This window comes from Bos grunniens, chromosome 3, assembly GCF_055505025.1.
Source record: "Bos grunniens cultivar Pamir isolate PY7600 chromosome 3, Bosgru_T2T1.0, whole genome shotgun sequence".
NCBI classification, from domain to species: Eukaryota; Metazoa; Chordata; class Mammalia; order Artiodactyla; family Bovidae; genus Bos; species Bos grunniens.
Window position 1 is genome coordinate 16,308,896 of NC_141167.1, and position 25,786 is coordinate 16,334,681.

Here is a 25,786-nt window from a genome sequence, read left to right on the forward strand (position 1 = left end):
GAAAACTATCTGATGCCCAAACAAAGGACACTGGCTGAGTAAACAATGGTGGATATACACAATGGCGAATTCTACAGCTTAGAATAAACGTGAGCTCCATGTGCTCACAATGTAGTGAGTTCCAGGGTGTATTCATAAGTAAAAATAGCAAGCAAAGTACAAAAGAGAATAAAGTATGCTACCTTTTTATTCAAGGGTAGGAAAACATATGGTATCTGCTTACTTTATGATACACGGGAAATATAAACCAGAAAGCAATGAAAGTGACTAAGAAAGAATAGTGGTGGTGGAGGGAACAGGTTGGAAGGAAAGGGACAAGAGCACAATGCTCTCAGTAAACTTTTTTGTATAGTGTTGACTCTTGAAAGCAAGTTAATTTTGTATATTTCAAAGAATAAAATTAAGTCAACAAAGATGGGAGAAAAATGAAACCCCAAAATGAAGGTAAATGAAATTAATGAACCCAACTATACTTTAAATAAATAACATAATCACAGTGAAGGAAAAAAGAAAAAAGAATGTAAGTAACTTTTGAACATAATATTTGATGAAGGAGGAAAATCCCAATAATCCTGAGTTCTTAGTTTTCTTTTCTTCTTCTTAATAGTGGTGTGTGTATAGCAATACTTAAATTATTTTATGAGGAGTATAGGACTGATGTTGGTAGGAACCAAAGTTCTTACTATAGAAAAAGGGATATTCAAAACTATTTCACCAACCTGTAAGCTCTGGGAATGTTCCCAGACAGCTGTTGGAGAGCTTCTCTTCTCTATCCATACTCATGCTCCTCAAGATAAGTGGTTTGTAAGCTTTCACCTGCATCAAAATCACCTGCAGGGCTTTTTAAACCACAGATTGCTATGTCCCAGTCTCTGAGTTTCTGATTCAGTACGTTGGGAATTTGCTTTTCTAACAAGGTCCCAGGTGATGCTAATGCTGCTGGTTTGTGGACCACACTCAGAACACAATCCTATTTTTTAAAAAAAGAACACAACCTCATATGACCTCATCTAGCCTCATGGCTTTAAATTCCATCTATAATTAACTTCTGCATTTATACCATTAGTTCAGAAATTTTCAATCTTGTTTTAATAAAATTTCTCACTTAAAACTCCATTAGGAGTTTATCAATGAAAACATTAATATGTCTTGAACCAAACTCCTGATTCTCTCACCTCTTGCCTTCAAACTTGCTTGTCTCTTTCCTACCTCATTCCTTATCCTCTCAAATGACTCAGGCTAAAAAGCCTGGCATCATCCTGGACTCCTATGTTTTTCTCATATCCCAAATGTATCAGCAGTAAATTCCATCACCTCTAACTTCAAGATACATCCACAATCAGACCAGTTCTCACTATTCCTCTCCTACATCCCAGGTCTAAGTCACCATTATCTTTAACTTGGGTTATTGTAATAGCCTCCTACATGGCTGTTCCTGTCCCTCTAGTCTAATTTCAACATAGCTACCAGAGTGATCATCAGGTATCATTCTTATGCTTGAAAACTCCAATAAAGTGAAAGTGAAAGTGAAGTTGCTCAGTCGTGTCCGACTCTTTGCAACCCCATAGACTGTAGCCTACCAGGCTCCTCCATCCATGGGATTTTCCAGGCAAGACTACTGGAGTGGGTTGCCATTTCCTTCTCCAGAGGATCTTCCTGATCCAGGGATCGAACCTGGGTCTCCCGCATTGTAGGCAGACGCTTTACTGCCTGAGCCACCAGGGAAGCCTGAAAACTCCAATAGAATCCCATTTTTAGATGGAGTTAAAGCCAAGTCCTTATACAGACCTACTGAACCCTATAAGACCTGATTCCTCATTATTCCTCTGACCTAATTTGCTACCACTCTCCTTTGATTACTTTAACAATACTGTTGTTCTTGCTGTGTATACTAAGCTAGTGATTCTCAAACTTTTTGGTCTCAGGAAAACTTTACATTCTTAAAATTTATGGAAAGTTGAAAAAAGCTTTTGTTTATGTGTGTGCTGCTCAGCTGTTTAGTCATATCTGATTCTTTGCAACCCCATGGACTTGTAGCTCACCAGGCTCCTCTGTCCATGAGATTCTCCAGGAAAGAATACTGGAGTGGGTTGCCATTTCCTTCTCCAGGTGATCATCCCAACCCAGGGATTGAATCCAGGTCTCCTGCATTGCAGGTGGATTCTTTATAGACTGAGCCACCAGGGAAGCCAGTTTATGTGTGTATTATCTATCAATATTTATCCTATTAGAAATGAATGACAAATTAAAAAATTTAAATTAACAAAAGCATGTTGATACAACATATTTCAAAGGAAAAAAATTCATTGAGAATGGTATTGTTTTATATTTTCAGAAAACTCTTTAATCTCTGACCTAATAGCAGACAGCTGGATTCTCTGCTTCTGCATTTAATTGCCAGTATGCATCATTTTGGTTGAAATACATGAAGCATACAAAGAAAATCCAGATTCATGGAGACATGTAGTTGGAAAAATTTTAAATAAAATTATCAGGTAATTGTGGATATCCTCCTCTGATACTATGTTAAAACTCAGTAATTTTCCTAAATATTAGTTGAAACATAGAATCTGAGGCCATACAGTGAATTTTTCATATTCTGTTAATGTTGATATTTGGCAAAACTAATACAATTTGTAAAGTTAAAAAAAAAAAAAAAACATTGGTCAATCTCACACTTTGAATAGATCTTTTATCCACAAATGATTTTGTAACATTATGCTTTGGTCATTTGGAAAATATTGTTTCACTGAATTATGCAGATTTTCCAATGTTGACACATTTCATTATGCAATATAAAAAATTCACAGTACTTGCTATCATTATAATCCCATCAGAAAAGTCTGTATGCTGCTGCTGCTGCTGCTAAGTCGCTTCAGTTGTGTCCGACTCTGTCTGATCCCATAGACGGCAGCCCAACAAGCTCCTCTGTCCCTGGGATTCTCCAGGCAAGAATACTAGAGTGGGTTGCCATTTCCTTCTCCAATGCATGAAAGTGAAAAGTGAAAGTGAAGTCACTCAGTCGTGCCCGACTCTTTGCGACCCCATGGACTATAGCCTACCAGGTTCTTCCAACCATGGGATTCTCCAGGCAAGAATACTGGAGTGGATTGCCATTTCCTTCTCCAAAAGTCTGTATAAGTACTAGGAAATTGTTGAGATATGGTGGCAGATACAAGTTTTCCAAAATTCTAATATTCATTTGAATTTTAGCATTGTTGGCAAATGCTATTAGTTTTTTTCCTTGAAGTGACAAGCTCAGTTCACTAATTTTTGGGAAAATGTCTGCCAAATAGCAAATCTGAATAACCAGTCTGCCAGTCATTCTTTTAAGTGAAAATGGTGTTCAATTAAAAAGTGGCTGACAGGTCAATTATACATGCACTTTTTATTGAGGCAACCACAGTACTTCAGTATGCAGCAGAATTATTTTATCCGTACTTTTTATTTCCTCACGAAAAATCTTAAAAAGATTGAAATCTAACAAAATTAATCAAATTTGGTAAAATTTATATATGTATATGATATAAATAAATTTTGCTGCTTAAGCAAGGGCACTCTTAAGTGAACCTGGATTATTTTTGCCCCCTGCAACACATGTAGTAACATTACTGTTACTATAGCTTAGTGTCATTGCTTTTATTTGTGCCAAAGTGCCAGCAGTTGTATGCTTTTATACCATCAATGTAAAAAAACCCAAGGAGAAAGACAAATAGAGTCAGTTCATCATGAAAATAGTTTTAAACTCAGATCCTATGAAAGCATCTTGGGGATGTGATCTAAGGACCACAGTTTGAGAACTGCTGCACTGAACAATTGCTTTTATGCACTTAAACGTCCAGCTCCCCTTGCCAGGAAATAATTTTTTCCCCAGACACCCATATGGTACCATGGTACCTTTCGGAGGTGCTTTCCTTGATCACTCTGTATAAAATAATACCTCCACTTATCCCCTGCCTCCCATACCCCAACTCCTGGTACTTTTCATTTCCCTCTTTCTCTTTACCCTATTTAATCTTTCCACAGAGAAATTATCACTATTTACTTGATTATTTTCTGTCTCTTCCAACTTGCATATAAATTTTTAAGGGCAATCTATTATCTCCACCTACTAGAATTTTCCTTTATACGTGGCAGGTGCTCAATACATCTTAACCGGGTGAATGAATATAACCTATGATTTGATTCTAAGATTCTGGTTTGCTTAGACTTCTTTTTCAGTAGTTCATGTCTTAACTCCCTAGTAGAATAAAAACTCCAAGAACAAGCTAATCTACATTCCACATAGTCCCCCCAAAGATTCTGGCACAGGCCTTGGACATATTATGTGCATTCCCTTCCCCAGGGAATACTTGCAATATTACAACTCTGAGTAATGGCTATTTCCAAAAGACAGCACACATGTGGAATGGTAGACAACTGGCAGAATATTTTACTACTTCTTTCTGGTTTGCAACAATTTCTATTGTAGGAACACATATAAAAATGATGATATCTTGGCTCCCTGGCTCTGGGTTTCCTATCCAAATATATGCTGGGAGTAAAAAAGTCATTCTGATGCTGCTTTCTGGTTGGTTTTAAGCAGAAGGTTCTTGGTTGAACGCACAAATCACAAATATATGTTTCAAAAATGAGAAGACTAGGCTCTGGCAGCCAAGATCCTTAAAAATACTCAATTTCTTTGACTTGTATTTCTGGGAACCAACGAGGCTTCCCTGGTGGCTCAGCACTAAAGAATCTGCATGCAAAGCAGGAAACACAGGTTTGATTCCTGGGTCAAGAAGATCCCCTGGGAAAGGAAATGGCAACTCACTCTAGTATTCTTGCCTGGGAAATCTCATGGGCAGAGGAGCCTGGGGGGCTACATATAGTCCATGGTCAATGAAGAGTCAGACATGACTGAGCGACTAAACAACAACAAATCTGAAGCACATGCTTCTTAGAATTGAAACATGCTTAAATATGTTTATCAAAGCATCACTGTAAAAGAATTTTGGAGCACCAAACCAAGGGAATAATTAGGCAAACAACTGCATATCCATTCAACTAAATTATGTAATCACTAAAAATGATGACTATAAAGACTTTGGAATAGCAGAACAAGGGAAATGATATAATGTTAAGTGAAAAACAATATAAAATTTAACATATAATTAAGCTGTATTTCAAAGAATTATTTCTAAAGACTAAAAATCAGAATAAAATATACAAATAGCTAACAATGGCAAAGGAGAGGAGGAAGGTGGGAAATTCAGAATAAGTGACTAGGTCCAGTAACAACAAACACTAACCTTCCATGCCTATTTCAATTACTAATCAGATAATATACCTAAAACAGAATCTTAATATATTAAGTGCTGAAGGTAGCTTACATATCTTTTTTTTAGCTTAATCTCTTTTTTTTTTGATAGATGGAGAAACTAGAGATTATAGGAAAAAAATACTTGCTCATGATCTTCCAGGATGTTAATGGCTAAGCTGGAGCTGGAACCATGGACATTTGAACATGATGTGTGATTCTGAGGAAGTTACTTAATTTCTTTGCATTGTTGTTTCTTCATTTGTAAAACAGATAACAGTACTTTCCGAATGTGTTACTGTTATGATTATACAAAATAACATACGATGAGACTACTATGGCACTGGCCACATAGTGACCACAAACATTAGAGCCTCTTTCCTTCTAACTGCTACATGGGAGGCAGAAGAGCAGAATAAAATGGGGAGGATTAGAAAAAGAAAGATAAAGAGGAAAGCAGCCAAGGGGTACCCAAGGCAGAACAATGCTTGAGATCTGTTGGTTGTGTGACTCTGAATCATTGTTTCAGTAGACGACAGTCAATGGGAATCCTGTCCTAAGACCAGAGTGAGCCCACTTGAGTTGATGAAGAGTGTGGACAAGTCAGTGTCTTGCCTCCTTCTCCTCACCTTTTGCTCATCCCTCTCAGGCTAGTAATTAGAATAAAATCATTCTGATGGTTTCCATTTCACAGGGGGTAATTTGGGCAGTATCTGTGACCAGCTGTGATAGGGACCCCACATACTAGCAGCAATTTCTAGCCCTTTAACCTAGTTCAACGAAATGCCTATTTCTTCACATGCTAGTTTTTAATAACTCTGAGAACCTTTAATTCTGGTCCAAACTTGGCAATGTGCAATATGACTAAGTATAGAAAAGGGAAGTATATATTAATTAGAATAATAGATGCACAGTAATTATTTCAGTCCTTGAAATAAAAGGTTAACTAGAAATCAAGTTAGCCTGTCAGAATCTGGCTCAGAGTACTGTACCTTTAAGGATGGGAGAAACTGTATCTTTCATCACAAATTCACTTGGACAACTAGCCTTCTAGTTTTTTAACTTTGTTGACTGATTTCAGATTAGTTTCCTGGTTTTTATACTGCCTAAGCCTAGATCTGGCATTTTCTGCTGATGACACAGTCTATCTCTAACTCTGTATTTATTCTATTTAGTTTATTTTAGTTTGACATCCACAGAGAAGGCGATGGCACCCCACTCCAGTACTCTTCCTTGGAAAATCCCATGGATGGAGGAGCCTCATAGGCTGCAGTCCATGGGGTTGCTAAGAGTCGGGCACGACTGAGTGACTTCACTTTCACTTTTCACTTCCATGCACTGGAGAAGGAAATGGCAACCCACTCCAGCGTTCTTGCCTGGAGAATCTCAGGGACGGCGGAGCCTGGTGGGCTGCCGTCTATGCGGTCGCACAGAGTCGGACACGACTGAAGCGACTTAGCAGCAGCAGTAGCAGTCTGACATCAAAGTCCATGGTTTCCCCAGCATCTCCCCAGCATTTCAGTCTGCTTCCAGTTCAAAGATTCTTTAACACTAAAAGCATAAAAGAATGTGGCTCAAAAAAGAAAATGCCTTTTCCCAGAAAAATTGTCCTCTGAATGTCTCAAATTCATTTCTTTCACTCCAACCACTACCTTAAGTCAGATCCTCATTATCTCTTGCCTTGATCACTGAAATGGCCAACCAACTGGTCTCCTTGCCTCTAATTTACCCTCATCCATCATTACCTCTATCCCTTATCTAACAGGTCATAAAGATCTGTCTAAAAAACAAATATGACCACGTCACTCCTCTGATTAAAACCCTTCTATGGTCTCTTCTAACTTTCGGGGTAAAGTCTCTTCTGAACAGGCCCTGCTTATTAATTTACATCATCTGGTTTTAGTTTTCCGACATAAGTTATGTTTTAACTTTCAGAATAATTTTTTCCCCTTAGCTTGTGCCTTGTACATGTTAGTCCACCTGGAATGGCCTTTTCTATTGCATGTCTAGTTGGCTAACCATTCTAGGCATCCTTCAGCAAATGACACAAATTCCAAGAAGCCTTTCCCAATCTTCCCTATTTTTCACCTATTCAATTTGTATGGTATTATTTTGAACTTTATTTCTGGGTAATTCAAATATTTCCTTCTATTTTTGACAGCAGTCTTATAAGCACCTGCTTTTGCAATACACAAAAACTTAAACTCACCTTACTTATAACCATACAAAAACATATCTGATAGCTAACCCAAATAAAACTTGATGAGGTGCTGGGTCTCAATTTCTTTATTTGCAAAATAACAGCTTTAGACTATAAAACGATTTATATTTTTGAGAGCTTAGTATATGTTAGATGTTCTAATACGTGAACTCATTTAACTCCTTACAACAATCATGTGAATAGGAACTATTACTGCCTTTAACTTATAAAGAAACTAAGACAGTGTTAAATAACTTGTTCAAAGTCACACAGCTAGCAAATCTCTAAAAAGATCCATTTTGAAACTTTGATGAGAATTCTACGGTTCTAAAAAATACCCAGATCTAAATAAGATGTAGAAGAAAGTCAAATGAGCAACTGTTTCTACCTTATATTTTATTTATCTATATCTCATGGCAACTCACTCCAGTGTTCTTGCCTGGAGAATCCCAGGGACGAAGGAGCCTGGTGGGCTGCCATCTATGGGGTCACACAGAGTCGGACACGACTGAAGCAACTTAGCAGCAGTAGCACCATCTCCTCTAATAAATTATGTTTCCTGCTGTACATGCATTAGAAACTCAGTGAATATTTCTGAATGAGTTTACTGAATTCTCAGTTTTTAGCATCATGTATTTCACTGAAAGCCAGGTGTAGGCCTACAAATATTACTGGGAAAGATAAAAAACTCCAATTTCTCCTCAGTGTTAATGTGGAAAACAAAATTAACACCGTTCTATCAGTCTTGGTGAGGCTGGGGCTTAACTTACAACAAGTTAGTCTAGGCCTCCCTGGTGGTGCTGGTTTAAGGACCCGCCTGCCAGTGCAGGAGACGTAAGAGATGGGTTTGACCCCTGGGTCGGGAAGATCCCCTGGAGGAGGAAATGACAACTTACTCCAGTATTCTGCATGGAGAATCCCATGGCCAGAGGAGCCTGGCGGGCTACGGTCCATAGCGCTGCAGAGAGTCAGAAACGACTGAAGTGACTTAGTGCGTGCATGTGCACGTGCACACACACACACGTTAGTCAAGGTGAGAATATTATTTTATTTTTGATATGGTTAACATAATTTTGGAAACAAAAACACACATAAACAAATATGAGAAAAAAGAAAAAAAGGTGTGGTGATATGTTGTCACTAAAAGGCACAAGTACTCTAAGCTCCGTCCAAATAGGCTTCTAGGCCATATAAAGCAGAGAGTCGGACTACCAGTTGCTATACCAGCACTGGGAAGAAAGGTCAGGGAAACCAGGATGCACTCAAAATATCCTGGGTGAGGGAGTCCTTGATGGCTTTTCCACTCCTTTTATTTCCACAAAAGTTAAATTTCTTAGGAATACCTCAATTGGCACAGCTGACTGCACAACTATATATACAGGTGGTTCCACTCTATTATGAATGACTTCTCCTGTGAGAACTATTGTATTTCATTTTCTGTGGCTGAACAGCTGGCAGTAACTAGCCTAGAAAACTAACTTCCCTTGTCCAGATGTACAGTAACTAGTTACTGGTGTTTTGCAGAATTTATTTCCCAATCTTGATCTTTCTCACTAGACTCCCAACACACATTCCAAACTCATCCAAACCCCCGGCTGCTGGGGTAAAAAAGGCCCCTGGAGTTTCTGATAGATTCCACTATGCATTTCCAAAATCACAGATGGAAACTCCTTGTATGAGAATCACACTTTGCAATTCTCAAAGAGCCTTAACATTCATTAATTCACTCAATCTTATTCACAATTATCTCAGACTTCTTTACCTAATGGTTATTTCTAAAACTCCTTTGAGGCATGGAGAAGTGAAGTGTGGTGTAACAGAAAGAAAAGGATTTTGAAGTCAGAAACCATTAGGTTCAAATTCTTGCAAATCACTTAACTTCTCTGAGCTATGAGCTATTATGAGGTTTACTTGAGATAAAGTTTGAGGATATGGATATAATAAACACTGCATCTGATACGACCTCCTTAGGTCAGGATTCAGCAGATTTTAGTTCTTATTCCTCTCAGGAAACTTCCTGAGCCTCAGTTTCTTCAAAGGTAAAAGAAAGTCATATGCCCCATAGTGGGTTTGTGAGATTCACTGAATAATGTATCAAAGGGTCTGCTGTATCATAGATCTTATATCAATCAGTTCAGTCACTCAGTTGTGTCCGACTCTTTGCGACTCCATGGACTTCACCAACTCCCAGAGTTTGCTCAAACTCAAGTCCATCGAGTCAGTGATGCTATCCAACCATCTCATCCTCTGTCATCCCCTTCTCCTCCTGCCTTCAATCTTTCCCAGCATCAGGGTCTCTTCCAATCAGTCAGTTCTTCACATCATGTGGCCAAAGTACTGGAGTTTCAGCTTCAACATCAGTCCTTCCAATGAATATTCAGGACTGATTTCCTTTAGGATTCACTGGTTTGATTTTCTTGCAGTATGCAAGGAGATGGCTGCAAAGGGACTCTCAAGAGTCTTCTCAAACACCACAGTTCAAAAGCATCAATTCTCTGGCAATCAGCTTTCTTTTTTTTTTTTTCTTCTTCCTGTTTATATTTATTTATTTATTTTCTAATTTTATTTTATTTTTAAACTTTACATAATTGTATTAGTTTTGCCAAATATCAAAATGAATCCGCCACAGGTATACATGTGTTCCCCATCCCGAACCCTCCTCCCTCCTCCCTCCCCATACCATCCCTCTGGGCCGTCCCAGTGCACCAGCCCCAAGCATCCAGCATCGTGCATCGAACCTGGACTGGCAACTCGTTTCCTACATGATATTTTACATGTTTCATTGCCATTCTCCCAAATCTTCCCACTCTCTCCCTCTCCCACAGAGTCCATAAGACTGTTCTATACATCAGTGTCTCTTTTGCTGTCTCGTATACCGGGTTATTGTTACCATCTTTCTAAATTCCATATATATGCATTAGTATACTGTATTTATGTTTGTCCTTCTGGCTTACTTCACTCTGTATAATAGGCTCCAGTTTCATCCACCTCATCAGAACTGATTCAAATGTATTCTTTTTAATGGCTGAGTAATACTCCATTGTGTATATGTACCACAGCTTTCTTATCCATTCATCTGCTGATGGGCATCTAGGTTGCTTCCATGTCTTGGCTATTATAAACAGTGCTGCGATGAACATTGGGGTACACGTGTCTCTTTCCCTTCTGGTTTCCTCAGTGTGTATGCCCAGCAGTGGGGTTGCTGGATCATAAGGCAGTTCTATTTCCAGTTTTTTAAGGAATCTCCACACTGTTCTCCATAGTGGCTGTACTAGTTTGCATTCCCACCAACAGTGTAAGAGGGTTCCCTTTTCTCCACACCCTCTCCAGCATTTATTATTTGTAGACTTTTGGATCGCAGCCATTCTGACTGGTGTGAAATGGTACCTCATAGTGGTTTTGATTTGCATTTCTCTGATAATGAGTGATGTTGAGCATCTTTTCATGTGTTTGTTAGCCATCTGTATGTCTTCTTTGGAGAAATGTCTATTTAGTTCTTTGGCCCATTTTTTGATTGGGTCGTTTATTTTTCTGGAGTTGAGCTGTAGGAGTTGCTTGTATATTTTTGAGATTAGTTGTTTGTCGGTTGCTTCATTTGCTATTATTTTCTCCCATTCTGAAGGCTGTCTTTTCACCTTGCTAATGGTTTCCTTTGATGTGCAGAAGCTTTTAAGGTTAATTAGGTCCCGTTTATTTTTGCTTTTATTTCCAATATTCTGGGAGGTGGGTCATAGAGGATCCTGCTGTGATGTATGTCGGAGAGTGTTTTGCCTATGTTCTCCTCTAGAAGTTTTATAGTTTCTGGTCTTGCGTTTAGATCTTTAATCCATTCAGCTTTCTTTATAGTCCAACTCTCACATCCAAACATGACTACTGGAAAAACCAAAGCTTTAACTAGACAGACCTTTGTTGGCAAAGTAATGTCTCTGCTTTTTAATATGCTGTCTAGGTTGGTCAGAGCTTTTCTTCCAAGGAGCAAGTGTCTTTTAATTTCATGGCTGCAGTCACCATCTGCAGTGATTTTGGAGCCCCCCAAAATAAAGTCTGTCACTGTTTCCATTGTTTCTCCATCTATTTGCCATGAAGTGATGGGACTGGATGCCATGATATTAGCTTTCTGAATGTTGAGTTTTAAGCCAGCTTTTTCACTCTCCTCTTTCACTTTCATCAAGAGTTCTCCTTCACTTTCTTCCATAAGGGTAGTGTCATCTGCGTATCTGAGGTTATTGATATTTCTCCTGGCAATCTTGATTCCAGCTTGTGCTTTATCCAGCCTGGCATTTTGCATGATGTACTCCTGTATGGGTTTGGTAAATGGTAACTTCCTTTCCTATGAAAATGGTTGCTCATTGAACATCCTTCTAAACAACATTATGGGCTTCCCAGATGGCTGAGTGGTAAAGAATCCACCTGCCAATGCAGGAGCCGCAGGAGACTTGGGTTCAATCCTTGGGTTGGGAAAATCCCTTGGAGGAGGAAACGGCAGCCCACTCCAATATGCTTGCCAGGATAATTCCATGGGCCTGATGGTATCACAAACAGTCAGACACGACTGAGCAACTGACCATGCATGCAAACAACATTATAAAACAAAATTAATTTAATACAATACTAAATATCAGATACAAAAAAGGTTACATATATTTTGTGACCTATAGTCTTTGTTTTGTAGAAAATTTAGAATTGAGGTTATGATTTAAATCCAATGCTTTTAAATTTTGTTTTATATTGGATTGCAGTGGATCAGGTGTACAGCAAAGCAATTCAGGCATACATAGATACATATCCACTCTATTTCAGATTCCTTCCCCATTTAGGTTATTAAAGAATACTGAGTAGAGTTCTCTGTGCTTTACAGTAGGTGTAACCTACATTGTTTGGAACTTTCATGGGAAGGTCCAAATAATTCTGAATCTATAGTTGTTGTTCAGTCACTAAGTCATGTCTGACCCTTTGTGACCCAATGAACTGCAGCACACCAGGCTTCCCTGTCTGTTACTATCTCTCAGAGTTTGCTCAAACTCATGTCCTGTGAGTTTGTGATGCTATCAAACCATTTCATCCTCTGTCACCCCCTTCTTTTTCCAATGAGTCAGCTCTTTGCATCAGGTGGCCAAAGTATTGGAGCTTCAGCATCAGTCCTTCCAATGAATATTCAGGGTTGATTTCCTTTAGGATTGACTGGTTTGATTTCCACGCTCTCCAAGGGACTCCCAAAAGTATTCTCCAGCACCCCAGTTCGAAAGCATCAATTCTTCAGTGCTCAGCCTTCTTTGTGGTCCAACTCTCGCATATGTACATGACTGTTGGAAAAACCATAGCTTTTGCTATATGGACCTTTGTCAGAAAAGTCTACAGTATACTCTGAATTTTAAATCTACAATATACTCTGAATTTTAAATCTACAGTATACTCTGAATATTGGCCATGTGTACATGACTGAATTCAATTCTAGGGCAGGCTTCCGTGTTTCTACAGAGCAGATATTATATCTTCCTTACTGATTTGAATCAAGAAAAGTTATCATGGAGAAAAAAGAGGAATTCTCCTATTTGATGAAAACTTTTACTGAGGAAAATACTTGGTTTATTACAACTTGGGTACTGTGATAAAAGATAAGTGTAAAAGCACTTTCTAAATCTTGTGAATTACCACTGTATCCCTCAGTCTTAAAAAAAAAGATCAGAAAACCCCCTTACCTAACATGACCATTATGTCCTGAAGTTTGATTCAATTTGTGCTGAGACTCAATAAGGGGTTAATTAAACATCTACTGTGACCATTTGAGAATATAAAAATTTTAAAAGCGCAATCCCTTATTTTCAACTCTTCAACAAGTTAGGTCACAGTATAGTTACTTTTTAAGGGAAGCTAGAGTGCCACTCTATTCTGCACTAGCTGGACCATTCCCAACATTGGAGCTTATTCTTAAGAACAACATCAACCAAAACGGATCAAGAAGAGAGTTCAAGCTGATGAGGGCCTTAGAAACTATCTAATTTCAGAAATATATGAGGAAAAAACAGACCTTGAGGAACAAGAGTATCAAGAGTGCTCTGAAAAGGTTTAAAGTAAAACAAGAAACAAAATTAGAGCCAAATGACAGACACTGGGGTAAAGCAGATTTCAGCTCAAAATTAAAAAGAACACTTTTACCCATTAAAGCTATCATAAATGGAAGGAATGTGCTCCTTTGGGAGGGTACAATCTCCCTGTCTTTGGAAGAATTCTAGTAAGGGATATATGAGTATTTACAGAATATGCTCTCAAGGAGCATCCTGAATTAGGTGGGACATTGAATTTGAGGACTTCTGAGGTTTCCTCTAAGCCTGAGATTCTAGGATCCTATGACTTTTTACATTCCCGACATCTCATATTTCATAGTAAGGTAACAAACTGTATCTTAACCAAAGTCACTTCTAGATAGGTGATAATATGGTCAAGAGTGACTCTGAATTCTTTACATATTGGAAAGATGTTGAGCTCACATTAGTGGATACAAGTTTTCCAAGATCCTAATATTTACTTGTAAGTTTATAATTTTACAGGTTGTCCTTCTTGAAGTGACCTTCTCACTTAATATTGGAGAAACTGTCTGCCAAACAGTCAAGTCAGTTGTTCCGTTAAATAAAGATGATGTTCCATGAAAAAAGTAGCTACTTCAGTTTGCAACTCTAACAGTCACATAAGTGCCTCACTTCTTCCTGGGACAACATTATATTTGATTATTTTAAGGATGGAGAAACTGAACTCACGAGGTTAAAAGACTTGTTCAAAGGACACACAGTTAAAGCTAGGATTTGAACCTAGATCTTTCGGTCTCCAAAGTCCATACTCTTTTCACTAACTTCGGACTTCTATGTCTCCAATAATCCGTAGTTAGAGGATTCTTAACTGCCTCCAGAGAATTCATTACCAGATTTTTCCTCTTTACAGCAACAAAACAGCATATGTAATTGGAAACTGATTCATAAGTCCAGCTTGTGTGTGTGTGTGTGTGTGTGTGCACGCACGCGTGCATGTGGGTCCACATGACACAGAACATGAACAATGGAAAAGAAAAAAAACGGGGAAATCCATTTGGTTTATCAGTTTCCTGGACTGGGATCGTGTTTTCATTCACAGCAGCGTATCACTGGCCTTGGCATAGTAATTTAGAGGATGTGTTCCTTATTAGGTTTGCTCAACTTGGCTGGGTTCAGCTATATACTGCCAGCTGGGCTGATGCCAAGGCTGAAACTCCACTGCTCCAAATTCCAGTTCACATAAAAAAGCATGGGTTGCCTCCTGCTCCTATCCAGCTGAGTTAACACGTTCAGTTCCCCACATCTAGCTCTTTCTCTCCCTCCTGACTCTTATTCCCACAGCATGAATAAAGGACTTCTGAAACCAAAAAGACATTTAACATTTCCCTAAGGCCTTCTCCGATGGATAAATCTGTGGAGAGTAGGAAGAACAGAAGGAAGATAAAATTACCCACAATAGGCCCAGAGCCAACCTCAAAAGCCTTACATTACTGAGACTCAAAGCAGTGTCTGGAGCAACAGGTAAGAGGATTCAGGAACAATTTCAGCAAGTGGAGAGCTATATTCTCAGAAGATGGTCCGCTAATGTGTCTGGTCAAGTCTAAGCTGCTTAAAGAGGCGACATAAAAGTACACTGCGATGAAGCACCTGCCGGTCAGCCATGTAGTCAAATGAACACACTCCACCTTTCCTTAGCATAGGACAATTTAAAAAACTTACAGTCAAACTCCTGCCTTCCTGCCATATCACCCTCATAATCTCCTGTTTTTCTTTGCTCCATTTAAGAGTTTGCCCAGTTTTCCTCATCTTCCTGATATATTAGGTTGGCCAAAAAGTTCGTTCAACTTGAACCAATTTTTTGGCCAACCTAATACATGAAAGTTTATATTTTGTTTGTCTCCTAGTAAGTCGTTACTGAGATTCAGAAAATCTCATTTGTAATTGTAGTATTTCCTCAAAAATTAAGGGGGAAAATGTAAAATACAGAGTTTATATTACTGGTTTTCAATATGACTTTACTAACCACCTACACTTATCATGGCAAATAGATGGGGAAAATGTGGAAACAGATTGGATTTCATTTTCCTGGGCTCCAAAATCACTGTGTATGGTGAGTGCAGCCACGAAATTAAAAGACACTTGCTCCTTGGAGGAATAGCTATGTCAAACCTAGACAGTGTTTTAAAAGGCTGAGACATCACTTTTTCAACAAAGGTCCATATAGTCAAAGCTATGGTTTTTCCAACCTACACAGCATATTAAAAAGCAGAGACATTACTTTGTAAACAAAGGTCCATCTCGTCAAGGCTATGGTTTTTCCAGTAGTCAGGTATGGATGTGAGAGTTGGACTATAAAGAAAGCTGAGTGCCGAAGAATTGATGCTTTTGAACTGTGGTGTTGGAGAAGACTCTTGAAGAGTCCCTTGGACTGCAAGGAGATCCAACTAGTCCAACCTAAAGAAAATCAGTCCTGGGTGTTCACTGGAAAGACTGAAGTTGAAGCTGAAACTCCAATACTTTGGCCACCTCATGTGAAGAAGTGACTCATTTGAAAAGACCGTGATGCTGGGAAAGATTGAGGGCAGGAGGAGAAGGGGACAACAGAGGATAAGATGGTTGGATGGCATCACCGACTCAATGGACATGGGTTTGGGTAGACTCCGGGGGTTGGTGATGGACTGGGAAGTCTGGCGTGCTGCAGTTCACGGGGTTGCAAAAAGTCGGACATGACTGAGCGACCGAACTGGAATAGTTTCTCCAGTAGTCATGTATGGATGTGAGATTTGGACCATAAAGAAGGCTGAGCACAAAAGAATTGACACTTTCAAACTGTGGTGCTGGAGAAGACTCTTGAGAGTCCCTTGGACAGCAAGGAGATCAAACCAGTCAATCCTAAAGGAAATCAACCCTGAGTATTCATTGGAAGGACTGATGCTGAAGTTGAAGCTCTGATACTTTGGCCACCTGATGCGAAGAGCTGACTCACTGGAAAAGACCCTGATGCTGGAAAAAATTGAGGGCAAGAGAAGTGGGTAACAGAGGATGAGATGGTTGGATGGCATCACTGACTCAAAGGACATGAATTTGAGGAAACTCAGGGAGAAAGTGATGGATAGAGAAGCCTGGTATGCTGCAGTTCATGGGGTCACAAAGAGTTGGACAAGACTTAGTGACTGAATGACAACAAATAACAACACATTTAAAACAGGGAATTTTCCAAGTTGATATATATTGATGCTGGCACAGTAGGTGTTAACAAAACCTTGTCAGAGAAAACTACATGGATCCACGTATTTTCAAGAAAACAGCAGGTGTGGTCAAATTTATGAACTGCCTAAATCACATCTCACTATTTCCAGGAGTTTGAGAGATGCCAGTTGTTTCATTATACATGCCAGAAAATTGCTACCCCTCTCAGGCATCTGTGGTTGGTGAAGGCAGGAGAGAGAACTGGGCAGGGCCAAAAGCCAGCTTAAGGAAGCCGGAAGAGAGATATGGGGCTTTTCTGTCCCTTGAGCAGATATAATTAGGAGCAGTGACAGAACCCAGATTCCCTACTTCATAATGTAATGCCACTCATTTAATTTCCTCATATTCCCATTTCTACTTATGTACCATCAGCATACAATCAAGAGAAAAGCAGTTATGGGAGCATTAGTTCACTGTACAAACCTCATCTCATAAATATATTTATTTTTCCTGACCAAAATACAGCACTTAAGTGTCTCTGTGTGCAGTTCCCTTTCCTTGGGATGTCTAGACATCTAAATTCAGATATAACTAACAGACGTGGGGCATCTACTCTGTGCTACATGCATTTACACACCCATTTTCTCATTTCAACCACTGAATCAACCTGGGAGGTAGGTACTTCTTTACAATCTTCACTGAGCCTAACACTGCTAAGATTGGAAAAAAAGTGAAAGTGTTAGTTGCTCAGTTGTGTTCAACTCTTTGAGACCCTATGGTCTGTAGACTCCTAGGCTCTTCTAATTCATGTCCATGGAATTCTCCAGGCAAGAATACTGGAGTAGGCAGCCATTCCCTTCTTTAGGGCATCTTCCCAATCCAGGGTTCGAACTCAGGTTGCCTGCACTGCAGGCAGATTCTTTACCATCTGAGATACGAGGGAAGATGGGGCTGTTCTACAACTATTGTGTAGATGGATGAATAAAGGCCAGAGTTTCTAGATGCAATTAAAGTACAACACCAAAGCTGGAATAATGACAAAGATATTGTGTGTGTGTGTGTGTGTGTGTGTGTGCGCGTGTGTGTGTGTGTAGGGAGGAATCGGTATATTCAACAAAGGCAAAGCTCGGAACTAGTTATGTCTGAGAGGGAAAAAGGGAAAACTGCCAAATAGCCAAGCGGCGGTCCTCAGTAAGGGCACTGAAGATTTGATTCACTTATTAATCAACAGGCTCATGCCTTTTCTGACAGGGCTACTGAACACACGTTCTCAGGAGACAGGAAGAATATACCGATTGCTTGAAGCTTCCTGTAAAGAGGACATTCTCCTGTTTGTTGTGGCTTAGTAGAAAAAGAATCTGGGTGGAAAGGCAGGGGGTATTCCAGGTGTAAAGGTGTTAAGTGTGTTTTGTGATAGAGAGGTGAGTGAACATGAGTTCAAAGATATCCCTTTCTGGAGATGAGAGCCCTTTGTCACTCTTATTTTTGGCCACAAGTTTCCAAGACTTAAAACAGAACAATAGTTTAAATAAATTTTAATCTGCTTTTAAAATTATAGTAGCCCTCTCACTTTTGTACCTCAGTGAATAATGGCTTTAGATGATGGTGAACAGAAATGAAATCAGAAAATATAGCATGATTTATTTCACTCAATAAGTATTACTGAATAACTACTATGGGCCAAGTGCTGGGGATATAAAGATGAAGTTAATAAATTGATCCCACTTAACAAGGACTCCAAGTAGACATGAACCCTAACCTTCTAGACAGGGTAGAAAGAATTATGTTCATACTAAAAAACTAGCATTATTTTACAGGCTGCAGGGATAACTTTGTTAAATAAATAAAATAGTTGTGATAGGTGTTGAAATAAACTATAAGAACTTACATTTCAGCTTCTTTATTCAAAGACTATCCCCTCACCTCATGTTATCTTCTCACCACTCTCCACTGGCCTGGGAGTGTAAGTACACACTCACAAAACTATAAACTCTAAAGGCAGGATTCCTACAAATTTATCCAATGACTTGCCCCTAGTCATGACAATATTTAAACCTGAATGAATGGCTGGCTGAAGAAAATCAGGCCATTAGCTGATCAATAGCCTCAGTTGTGTTATTCTTGCCTCTACTTAGTTTTTCCCTGCACAGTTTAGGATTCCAATTTAACCAATTCTCTCTTTCTGACCCAGAATTCCAAAGTTATTACAGTATAGTTTCCTATGTAGTTTTACAACAGAAAGAGAACATCCATCCAAAAAGTATGGGACACACTTTTAAATGTTACACAGAGGAAAAAAGGAAGAGGTATTCTGAAAGTTTTGTTTTTAAGTATCAAATTCTTACTCTCCAGGTCAGAGGAATACTCCTGTGGCACCTTAGGCACAGCACTAAACCAGATTTTGAAATGTTCTCCTTGTGTGACGCCACAGGTAGAAAGGGCAGACCGAAAGGGTAAAGGAGGACTGGTTGACCATTTACTCCAACTGGTGTGCTCGAGGGCCACACTTTTATTGGACCCGCATATCTGCATCAGCAGAGAGAGCAGCCAGACCAAGCTTACACTATATGAAGCACAAGAGACGGGTGTACAGTCCAGAATAATAATATACAATAAAATATAAAATAAAAATATAAACATGAAGTAGCTGGGATCCCATTATATAGGAAGCTAAGCTATAATCTGAAACTGTCTTGCCCACCTGCAGTCAGAACAAAGGAGGGGAGTTAATTAGATTATTAAGTGCCTAATTAACATTATAGTCACACCAAGTGGACTGAGCTCTTTATTTGGTTTTTTAATTTTAAAAAGTAAAGTTTACCTCTGTTTTCTTCTAAGTCAGATACAAAAAGAGTGATCAGCTGAAAAAAAAAAAAAAAAGCTTCTGCTTTTTATAACCAGTACCCTGGATTAGCTGCAAGCTTAGCATTTGAAGCCCATCAGAAGTGGCTTGGCCCAGGAGTTTAGGACCTAAAAAGGTTTACTACTGGCTTTGCAAAGGAGAAACAGCTAGCATGAAGGATCCCCTTAGAGAGGCAGAGCCCTGTGTGGCTGGGGTACAGAGGTAGGCAGGGGTGAGATGAGCATCTGGGATCAAGTAGAAGATAGTCAAAGAAGTCATCTTTTACTCTCTGTCAAGGCCAGGAGCCTGCACAGTACACAGGGGCACAGGATGCTCAAGGATCACCTAGTTCAATCTCTTGCTTTAGGAATGACTTGCTCCAAGACAAAACAAATTTGTGTCCAGCTGGGACTAGACTTCCGTTCAATTCTCTGATGTTACACTACACTGCTTATGCCAAAACCCAAGGTCTCAAATGAAGTTTTGAAGAGAGCCCAAAGGAGAATGGGAGAGTACAGGGGAAGACTGTGAAGATGATATGGCTAAAGTGATGGCCTTGATAGCGGACCTTACTAAAAATCTCCATGGCTTCTCCCTCTAGACTCAGAGATCAACAGAACTAAGTCACTTAATCCTTTGAACTTTCTTTTCTTATAAATAGAATGTATCTGACTGTAACACCGAGTTCAAAGTTAGCAAAAGATACAAAGAAATAATGTGTGTAAAAGAACATTAAACGAATATCGGTATTTTTCCTGCTCACTGTGGGCAAGAAACAATTGTATAGTACCTGAATTTTTTAACATTTGCACACTGATGACGAGAAGGTAGAAAAGAAAGAGGAGATAGGATGATTAGAAAGAGAACAGGCTTACACATAGAGAACATCTTGTTTTGTGAAATGAATTGAGTAATCACATTTTTTCCAAGTTGTATCACTTGTTTCTCAGCCAGGACACTGAATGGCCCAAGTTCTGCTATTACTAAAAGCTGCATTATAAAATTAACTGAGGGTATGAGGTGGGGGAGGAGAGAGTTGTTGGAGTAAACAATCCAGCTGCTGGGATAAGGACTGAAGGTCCTTATCTGGAAATGCCAACTGGAATAACCTCCTACCTTCTGAGCTGGTCCTTCTGGTCATCTATTAAAAATCTAAAATCCCCAGAGACACACAGAAGGGAAGGAAAAGAGCCAGCAAACACTCTGGAATCATCAGCCACACGGTGTGCCATATTTCTTATCAGCATGATGTGCAGTCAGAAAAAAAATGTGAGTCCAGAAGACTCTCCTGCTCCTCTGGCTTTTGAGAATCGCCCAATTGCTCTAGGAGACTTACCAGTCAAAATAGCAGAGTTACTCTAACCAAGGAAGTAAGAAACTCAGCCTACTAACTAAATTTGGCTGGGAGCACCAAGGCTTATCCTGTTTTAGTCTTAAGTAAGCAAAAATGACTCCACTGTTGCTCTCAAGACACTCCTTTTCCTGCTATTTCCACAGAGATATTATCTCATAGACTCCGTAGAGGGAGGGCAATGGATGTCTCACACTGACCCCACATTTGTTTCTTGGAGCATTTAGAGAAGTAGCACTTTTCCAAGGCAGAAAGTCTGTCTTCTCTCGTCCATGCTGCCGCCATCTCAAGTTCTCTCCACTCAGTGCCACTAACCTAATCCAAGCAACCCTATATTTTCCTTGTCCACAGTCACCATGATACAACCCATTTTCTATCAACCAGCCCAAATGAGGTCTTAAATAACAGCTTTATTGATGTGTACTTTACATACCATAAAATTCACCTTTTAAAGTGCATAATTCATTGTTTTTAGCAAACTCAGAGTTGTGGGACTATCATCCCTGACTTTAGAACATATTCATCATCCCTAAAAGAAATCCCCATTAGCAGTCACTTTCCATTTCCTCTTCTTCCAAAGCCCCTCAGATCAGATCAGTCGCTCAGTCGTGTCCGACTCTTTGCGACCCCATAAACCACTATTTTGTCTCTCGGTTTTGCCTATTCTGGACATTTCATATAACTGCAATTATACAACGTGTGGTCTTTAGTGATTGGCTTTTTCACTTAGCATAACGTTTTTAAGGTACATTTTATGTTGTAGCACAAACCAGTACTTCATTCTTTTTTTTATTGCCAATAAATAAATAATTTATTTCATGTGAATATAACACATTGTGTTCATCTTGTCATCAGATGGACAGTTGGGCTATTTCAATTTTTTGGTCATTATGAATAATGCTGCCATGAAGTTAAAGTTACATTTTTGTGTGGACATATGATTTCCATTCTCTTGGGTATGTACCTACAAGCAGACGTGCTAGGTCACGGATAACTCTATGTTTAACATTTTGAGAAACTTCCAAACTGTTTTCAAAGTGGCTGCAGCAGTTTAGAATCTCACCAGAAACATATGAGAGTTCCAATTTCTCTACATTCTCACCAACACTTATTACTGTCTGTCTTTAGATTATATCTATACCCATGTGGCTTGGATTTGCATTTCCTAAAGGTCCGTCTAGTCAAGGCTATGGTTTTTCCAGTGGTCATGTATGGATGTGAGAGTTGGACTGTGAAGAAGGCTGAGCGCCCAAGAATTGATGCTTTTGAACTGTGGTGTTGAAGAAGACTCTTGAGAGTCCCATGGACTGCAAGGAGATCCAACCAGTCCATTCTAAAGGAGATCAGCCCTGGGATTTCTTTGGAAGGAATGATGCTAAAGTTGAAACTCCAGTACTTTGGCCACCTCATGCGAAGAGTTGACTCATTGGAAAAGACTCTGATGCTGGGAGGGATTGGGGGCAGGAGAAAAAGGGGACAACAGAGGATGAGATGGCTGGATGGCATCACCAACTCGATGGACGTGGGTTTGGGTGAACTCCGGGAGTTGGTGATGGACAGGGAGGCCTGGTGTGCTGTGATTCATGGGGTTGCAAAGAGCTGGACACGACTGAATGACTGAACTGAACTGAAGTGAACTGAATGACTACTGATGTTGAGCATCTTTCCAAGTGCTTACTGACCTTTTGTATATTTCCTTAGGAGAAATGTTTAAGTTCTTTGCTCATCTTCTCAACTGGGTTATTTATCTTTTTTATTGTTGAGTCATACATGCTCTTTTGTATTCTTGGACACAAGTGCAAGTGATTTTTTTTTTTTTAAGTAAATCAGATTTTGTTACTCCTTCTGCTAATTCCCCATTATGTTTAGAATAAAATCCAAATTCTCACTCTGGCTTATAAGGTCCTACATGATTGTGCCACTTTCCCCCTCCCACGGTCCACTGTAGTCAGAGCAGTATTCTTTCTGCCCTTGAAACATAATAAACTCATTCATGTCTCAATACCATTGTAAGTATGTCACATCTGCCTGCTTGGAATTCTCTTTCCTTGCATGGCTTCTTTTTGTCATCAAATTAAAATATCAATCATCTTTTTGGACAATTTTTCCTAAAAAGAAAGTGTATCTGAAAAGCTCCCTCTCCACAAAAAGGAACAGTGAACTTTTGGGGATGATGGATATGTTCATTATCTTGATTAAGGTAATGGTTTCATGGATATATATCAAAACTTTTCGAACTGTATACTTTAAATATGTGCAACTTATTTTACTTCAATTATATTCAATAAAGCTGTTACACAAATCCTTTCACAGTTACTATTTTATTATACTTTATTTCCTTAGGAAAAATTGTTTATCTGAAATCATCTTGTTTATTTCTTGATTTAAATGTATATTGACTATCCCATCCCTCTAAAATTAAAAGTGTCATGAGGGCACTTGATGAATGCTTTTCATCTTTGTAGCTACTGTATCCTCAGTTTGGCTCACAATTAGGTACTACAGAAATATTTGGCTAATTGAATGAATGAATCTGATAGAGGTTTAGAAATGAAACCCACAGACAACAGGAAGGGTGACTTTCTATTCTCTCAGATTTACCAGTACTTTTAGGAATGAGATTCTTACTATTTATTTTTATTACTCTTACTTATTTCTTACTCTTTATTAAGAGCTACCTCAAACTTTATCCTGGATGTTCTCCAACATCACGATCATCAGAAATATTGACTGTTAACTACTCTGTGGTACTATTCTAGTATTTTATGTATATTTGCCCATTAGTAGCAGTTATTTTAATAATAAGAGTATTATAATAATATAGCATATTACATAGTAATTATAATAAATACTAATACTTATGTTAATATAGAAAAACAGCAGCAGTAATACAATAAAAACACTTGTTTAGCATTTGGTGTTTGCTAGACATTATGTAAACATTTTGCCCAGGTAATCTCATTTATAAAGTAGGTATTCTTTTACAGATGAGGAATTTTGAGGTTTAGAGAGGTCAACTAACTGACCAAAAAGCCACACAGCTGGGAAAAGGCAGAGATGGACTTCAAATCTAAGTCTACCTAACATCTAAGCCCATGGTTTTTCCACTAAACTACAGAGCTGGTTAAGTATTTTTATGTAATATAATGTTACTCCAGCTGAAATACAAAGTTGGGATGTACACCTCAAGAATGATACTATTCAAACTCTGGAACAGTCCAGGAATAAGAGTAAGAGAGATGAGAAGCTAGTTGCCTGAGAATAAACCAAGCTATCTGAGCAAGGAAATTGTACTTTATGCCAAACTCCATATCTATCCTCAAGTGATGTTTAAATTCTTTCTGTTTCTGACTACTCTTGACTAGATGTTGGTTTTTTACCCTAGTTGCTGGCCCCTGATCCTCCTTTGCTTGTGAGTGAGGTTTACTGGTGAAGGTATGCTGACCATGGGAGATCTAGGTAAGCTCCCTTAGCAACTTGGGTTCCGACTTTACAAGCCTTTACCTTTAGTGCCAGGTGGCTGCAGGTTGTCTCCAGTCAAGGAACACCAGCCCACAGGGAAGATGTCACGGGAGTCGAAGCGGCACCAGTAGTCAAAGGCCCCTCGCCACCCATCGAAAGTGACAAGCACCTCTGAGCCCCGCACTTCCCCAATAGTGGCTGGGCAAATGAAATGAGGGTTCTTCCTGTCCACAGCTTCTAGCTTCATTCCCATTTTGAAGAAGTTGTGAGAAGGTGACGGTGGTTCCTAGATGAGAGACAAGAGATATAGACCTAGACACAAAGAGAGAGGCTATGTATGCCAAGAAACTGGTACTTCATTTGGATGATTAGAAAGTGCTATATAAGATTTACAATGGAACTTTAGACTTTCCTTTAAATGAACTTCAAAGTATACCAAAGTATTACTTTGTTAATTCTAATATTTTGACATCTTTGTTTCAGGTCTTTTTTTTTTTTCAAGAAATAAAAGGTAACAGACAAGGCTGAATCCTCCTTTGTGCCCTTCTCCATGAGTATTTTTATACTTTACTATTTGTGTGTGTGTGTGTATATATATGTAATTTGCACACTTTAAAATTTTATATAAATAGTATTATAGTGAACATATCATTCTACAACTTGCTTTTTTTGTTCAACACTATGTTTTTGAAATGTACCCATGATGTAAATTTAGCTCTAGTTTAACTGCTAATAGTACTCCATTATATCACAATTTATTTCCTCTCTTTTGACAGACATGCAATATTGTTTTGAATTGTTTACTATTTCAAAAGAGTTTTCACAGCCATTCTTACAGTTGTTTCTTTTTTCATATGTGGGACGATTTTTTTCAGTATGTATACCTAAGAGTAGAATTGTTGGGTTATAGGATGGATATATGGGCTTCCCTGATGGCTCAGATGGTAGAGAATCTGCCTACGATCCAGGAGACCCAGGTTCAATCCCTGGGTTGGGAAGATCCCCTGGAGAAGGGAATGGCTACCCACTCTAGTATTCTTGCCTGAAGAATTCATCTTCCACTTTATTAAATATTGTTAAACTGCCCTCCAAAACAGCTGTAAAACTGTGAACTCTCTCCAGTAGTGTAGCTAGTTTTGGGGTGCTGATTTGCAATGCAGTTGCATAGAGTTCCCAAAAGCTGTTGTATACTCTGTTACCCTTTGTCTTACTGTCTGATCCTGTACCAATAACACAGTCTTATTAAATGGGTATCTGGAAGAAAAAGTCCCCCTACTTTGTTATTGTTCACTATTGTTTTGGCTATTCTTTCTCCTCGATCTTTCATACGAAATAGATGGGGAAACAGTGTCAGACTTTATTTTTTGGGGCTCCAAAATCACTGCAGATGGTGACTGCAGCCATGAAATTAAAAGAC

At 39.0% G+C, this 25,786-nt stretch overlaps 1 protein-coding gene across 50 annotated transcripts in view; it reads right to left on the reverse strand.

The window, feature by feature from the left end:
- Positions 1 to 25,786, reverse strand: part of SCMH1 (Scm polycomb group protein homolog 1) — a 224,161-nt gene that overhangs the window by 68,654 nt on the left and 129,721 nt on the right. For all 50 annotated transcript variants that reach the window (XR_015156868.1, XR_015156869.1, XR_015156848.1 and 47 more), the window contains one exon: positions 24,412 to 24,655. Coding sequence is in view for 42 of the 50 variants with exons in the window: in XM_086382096.1 (XP_086238222.1) it covers positions 24,412 to 24,655 (244 nt within the window). In the remaining 8 variants the exon portion in view is untranslated. The remainder of the gene's footprint in view (positions 1 to 24,411; positions 24,656 to 25,786) is intronic.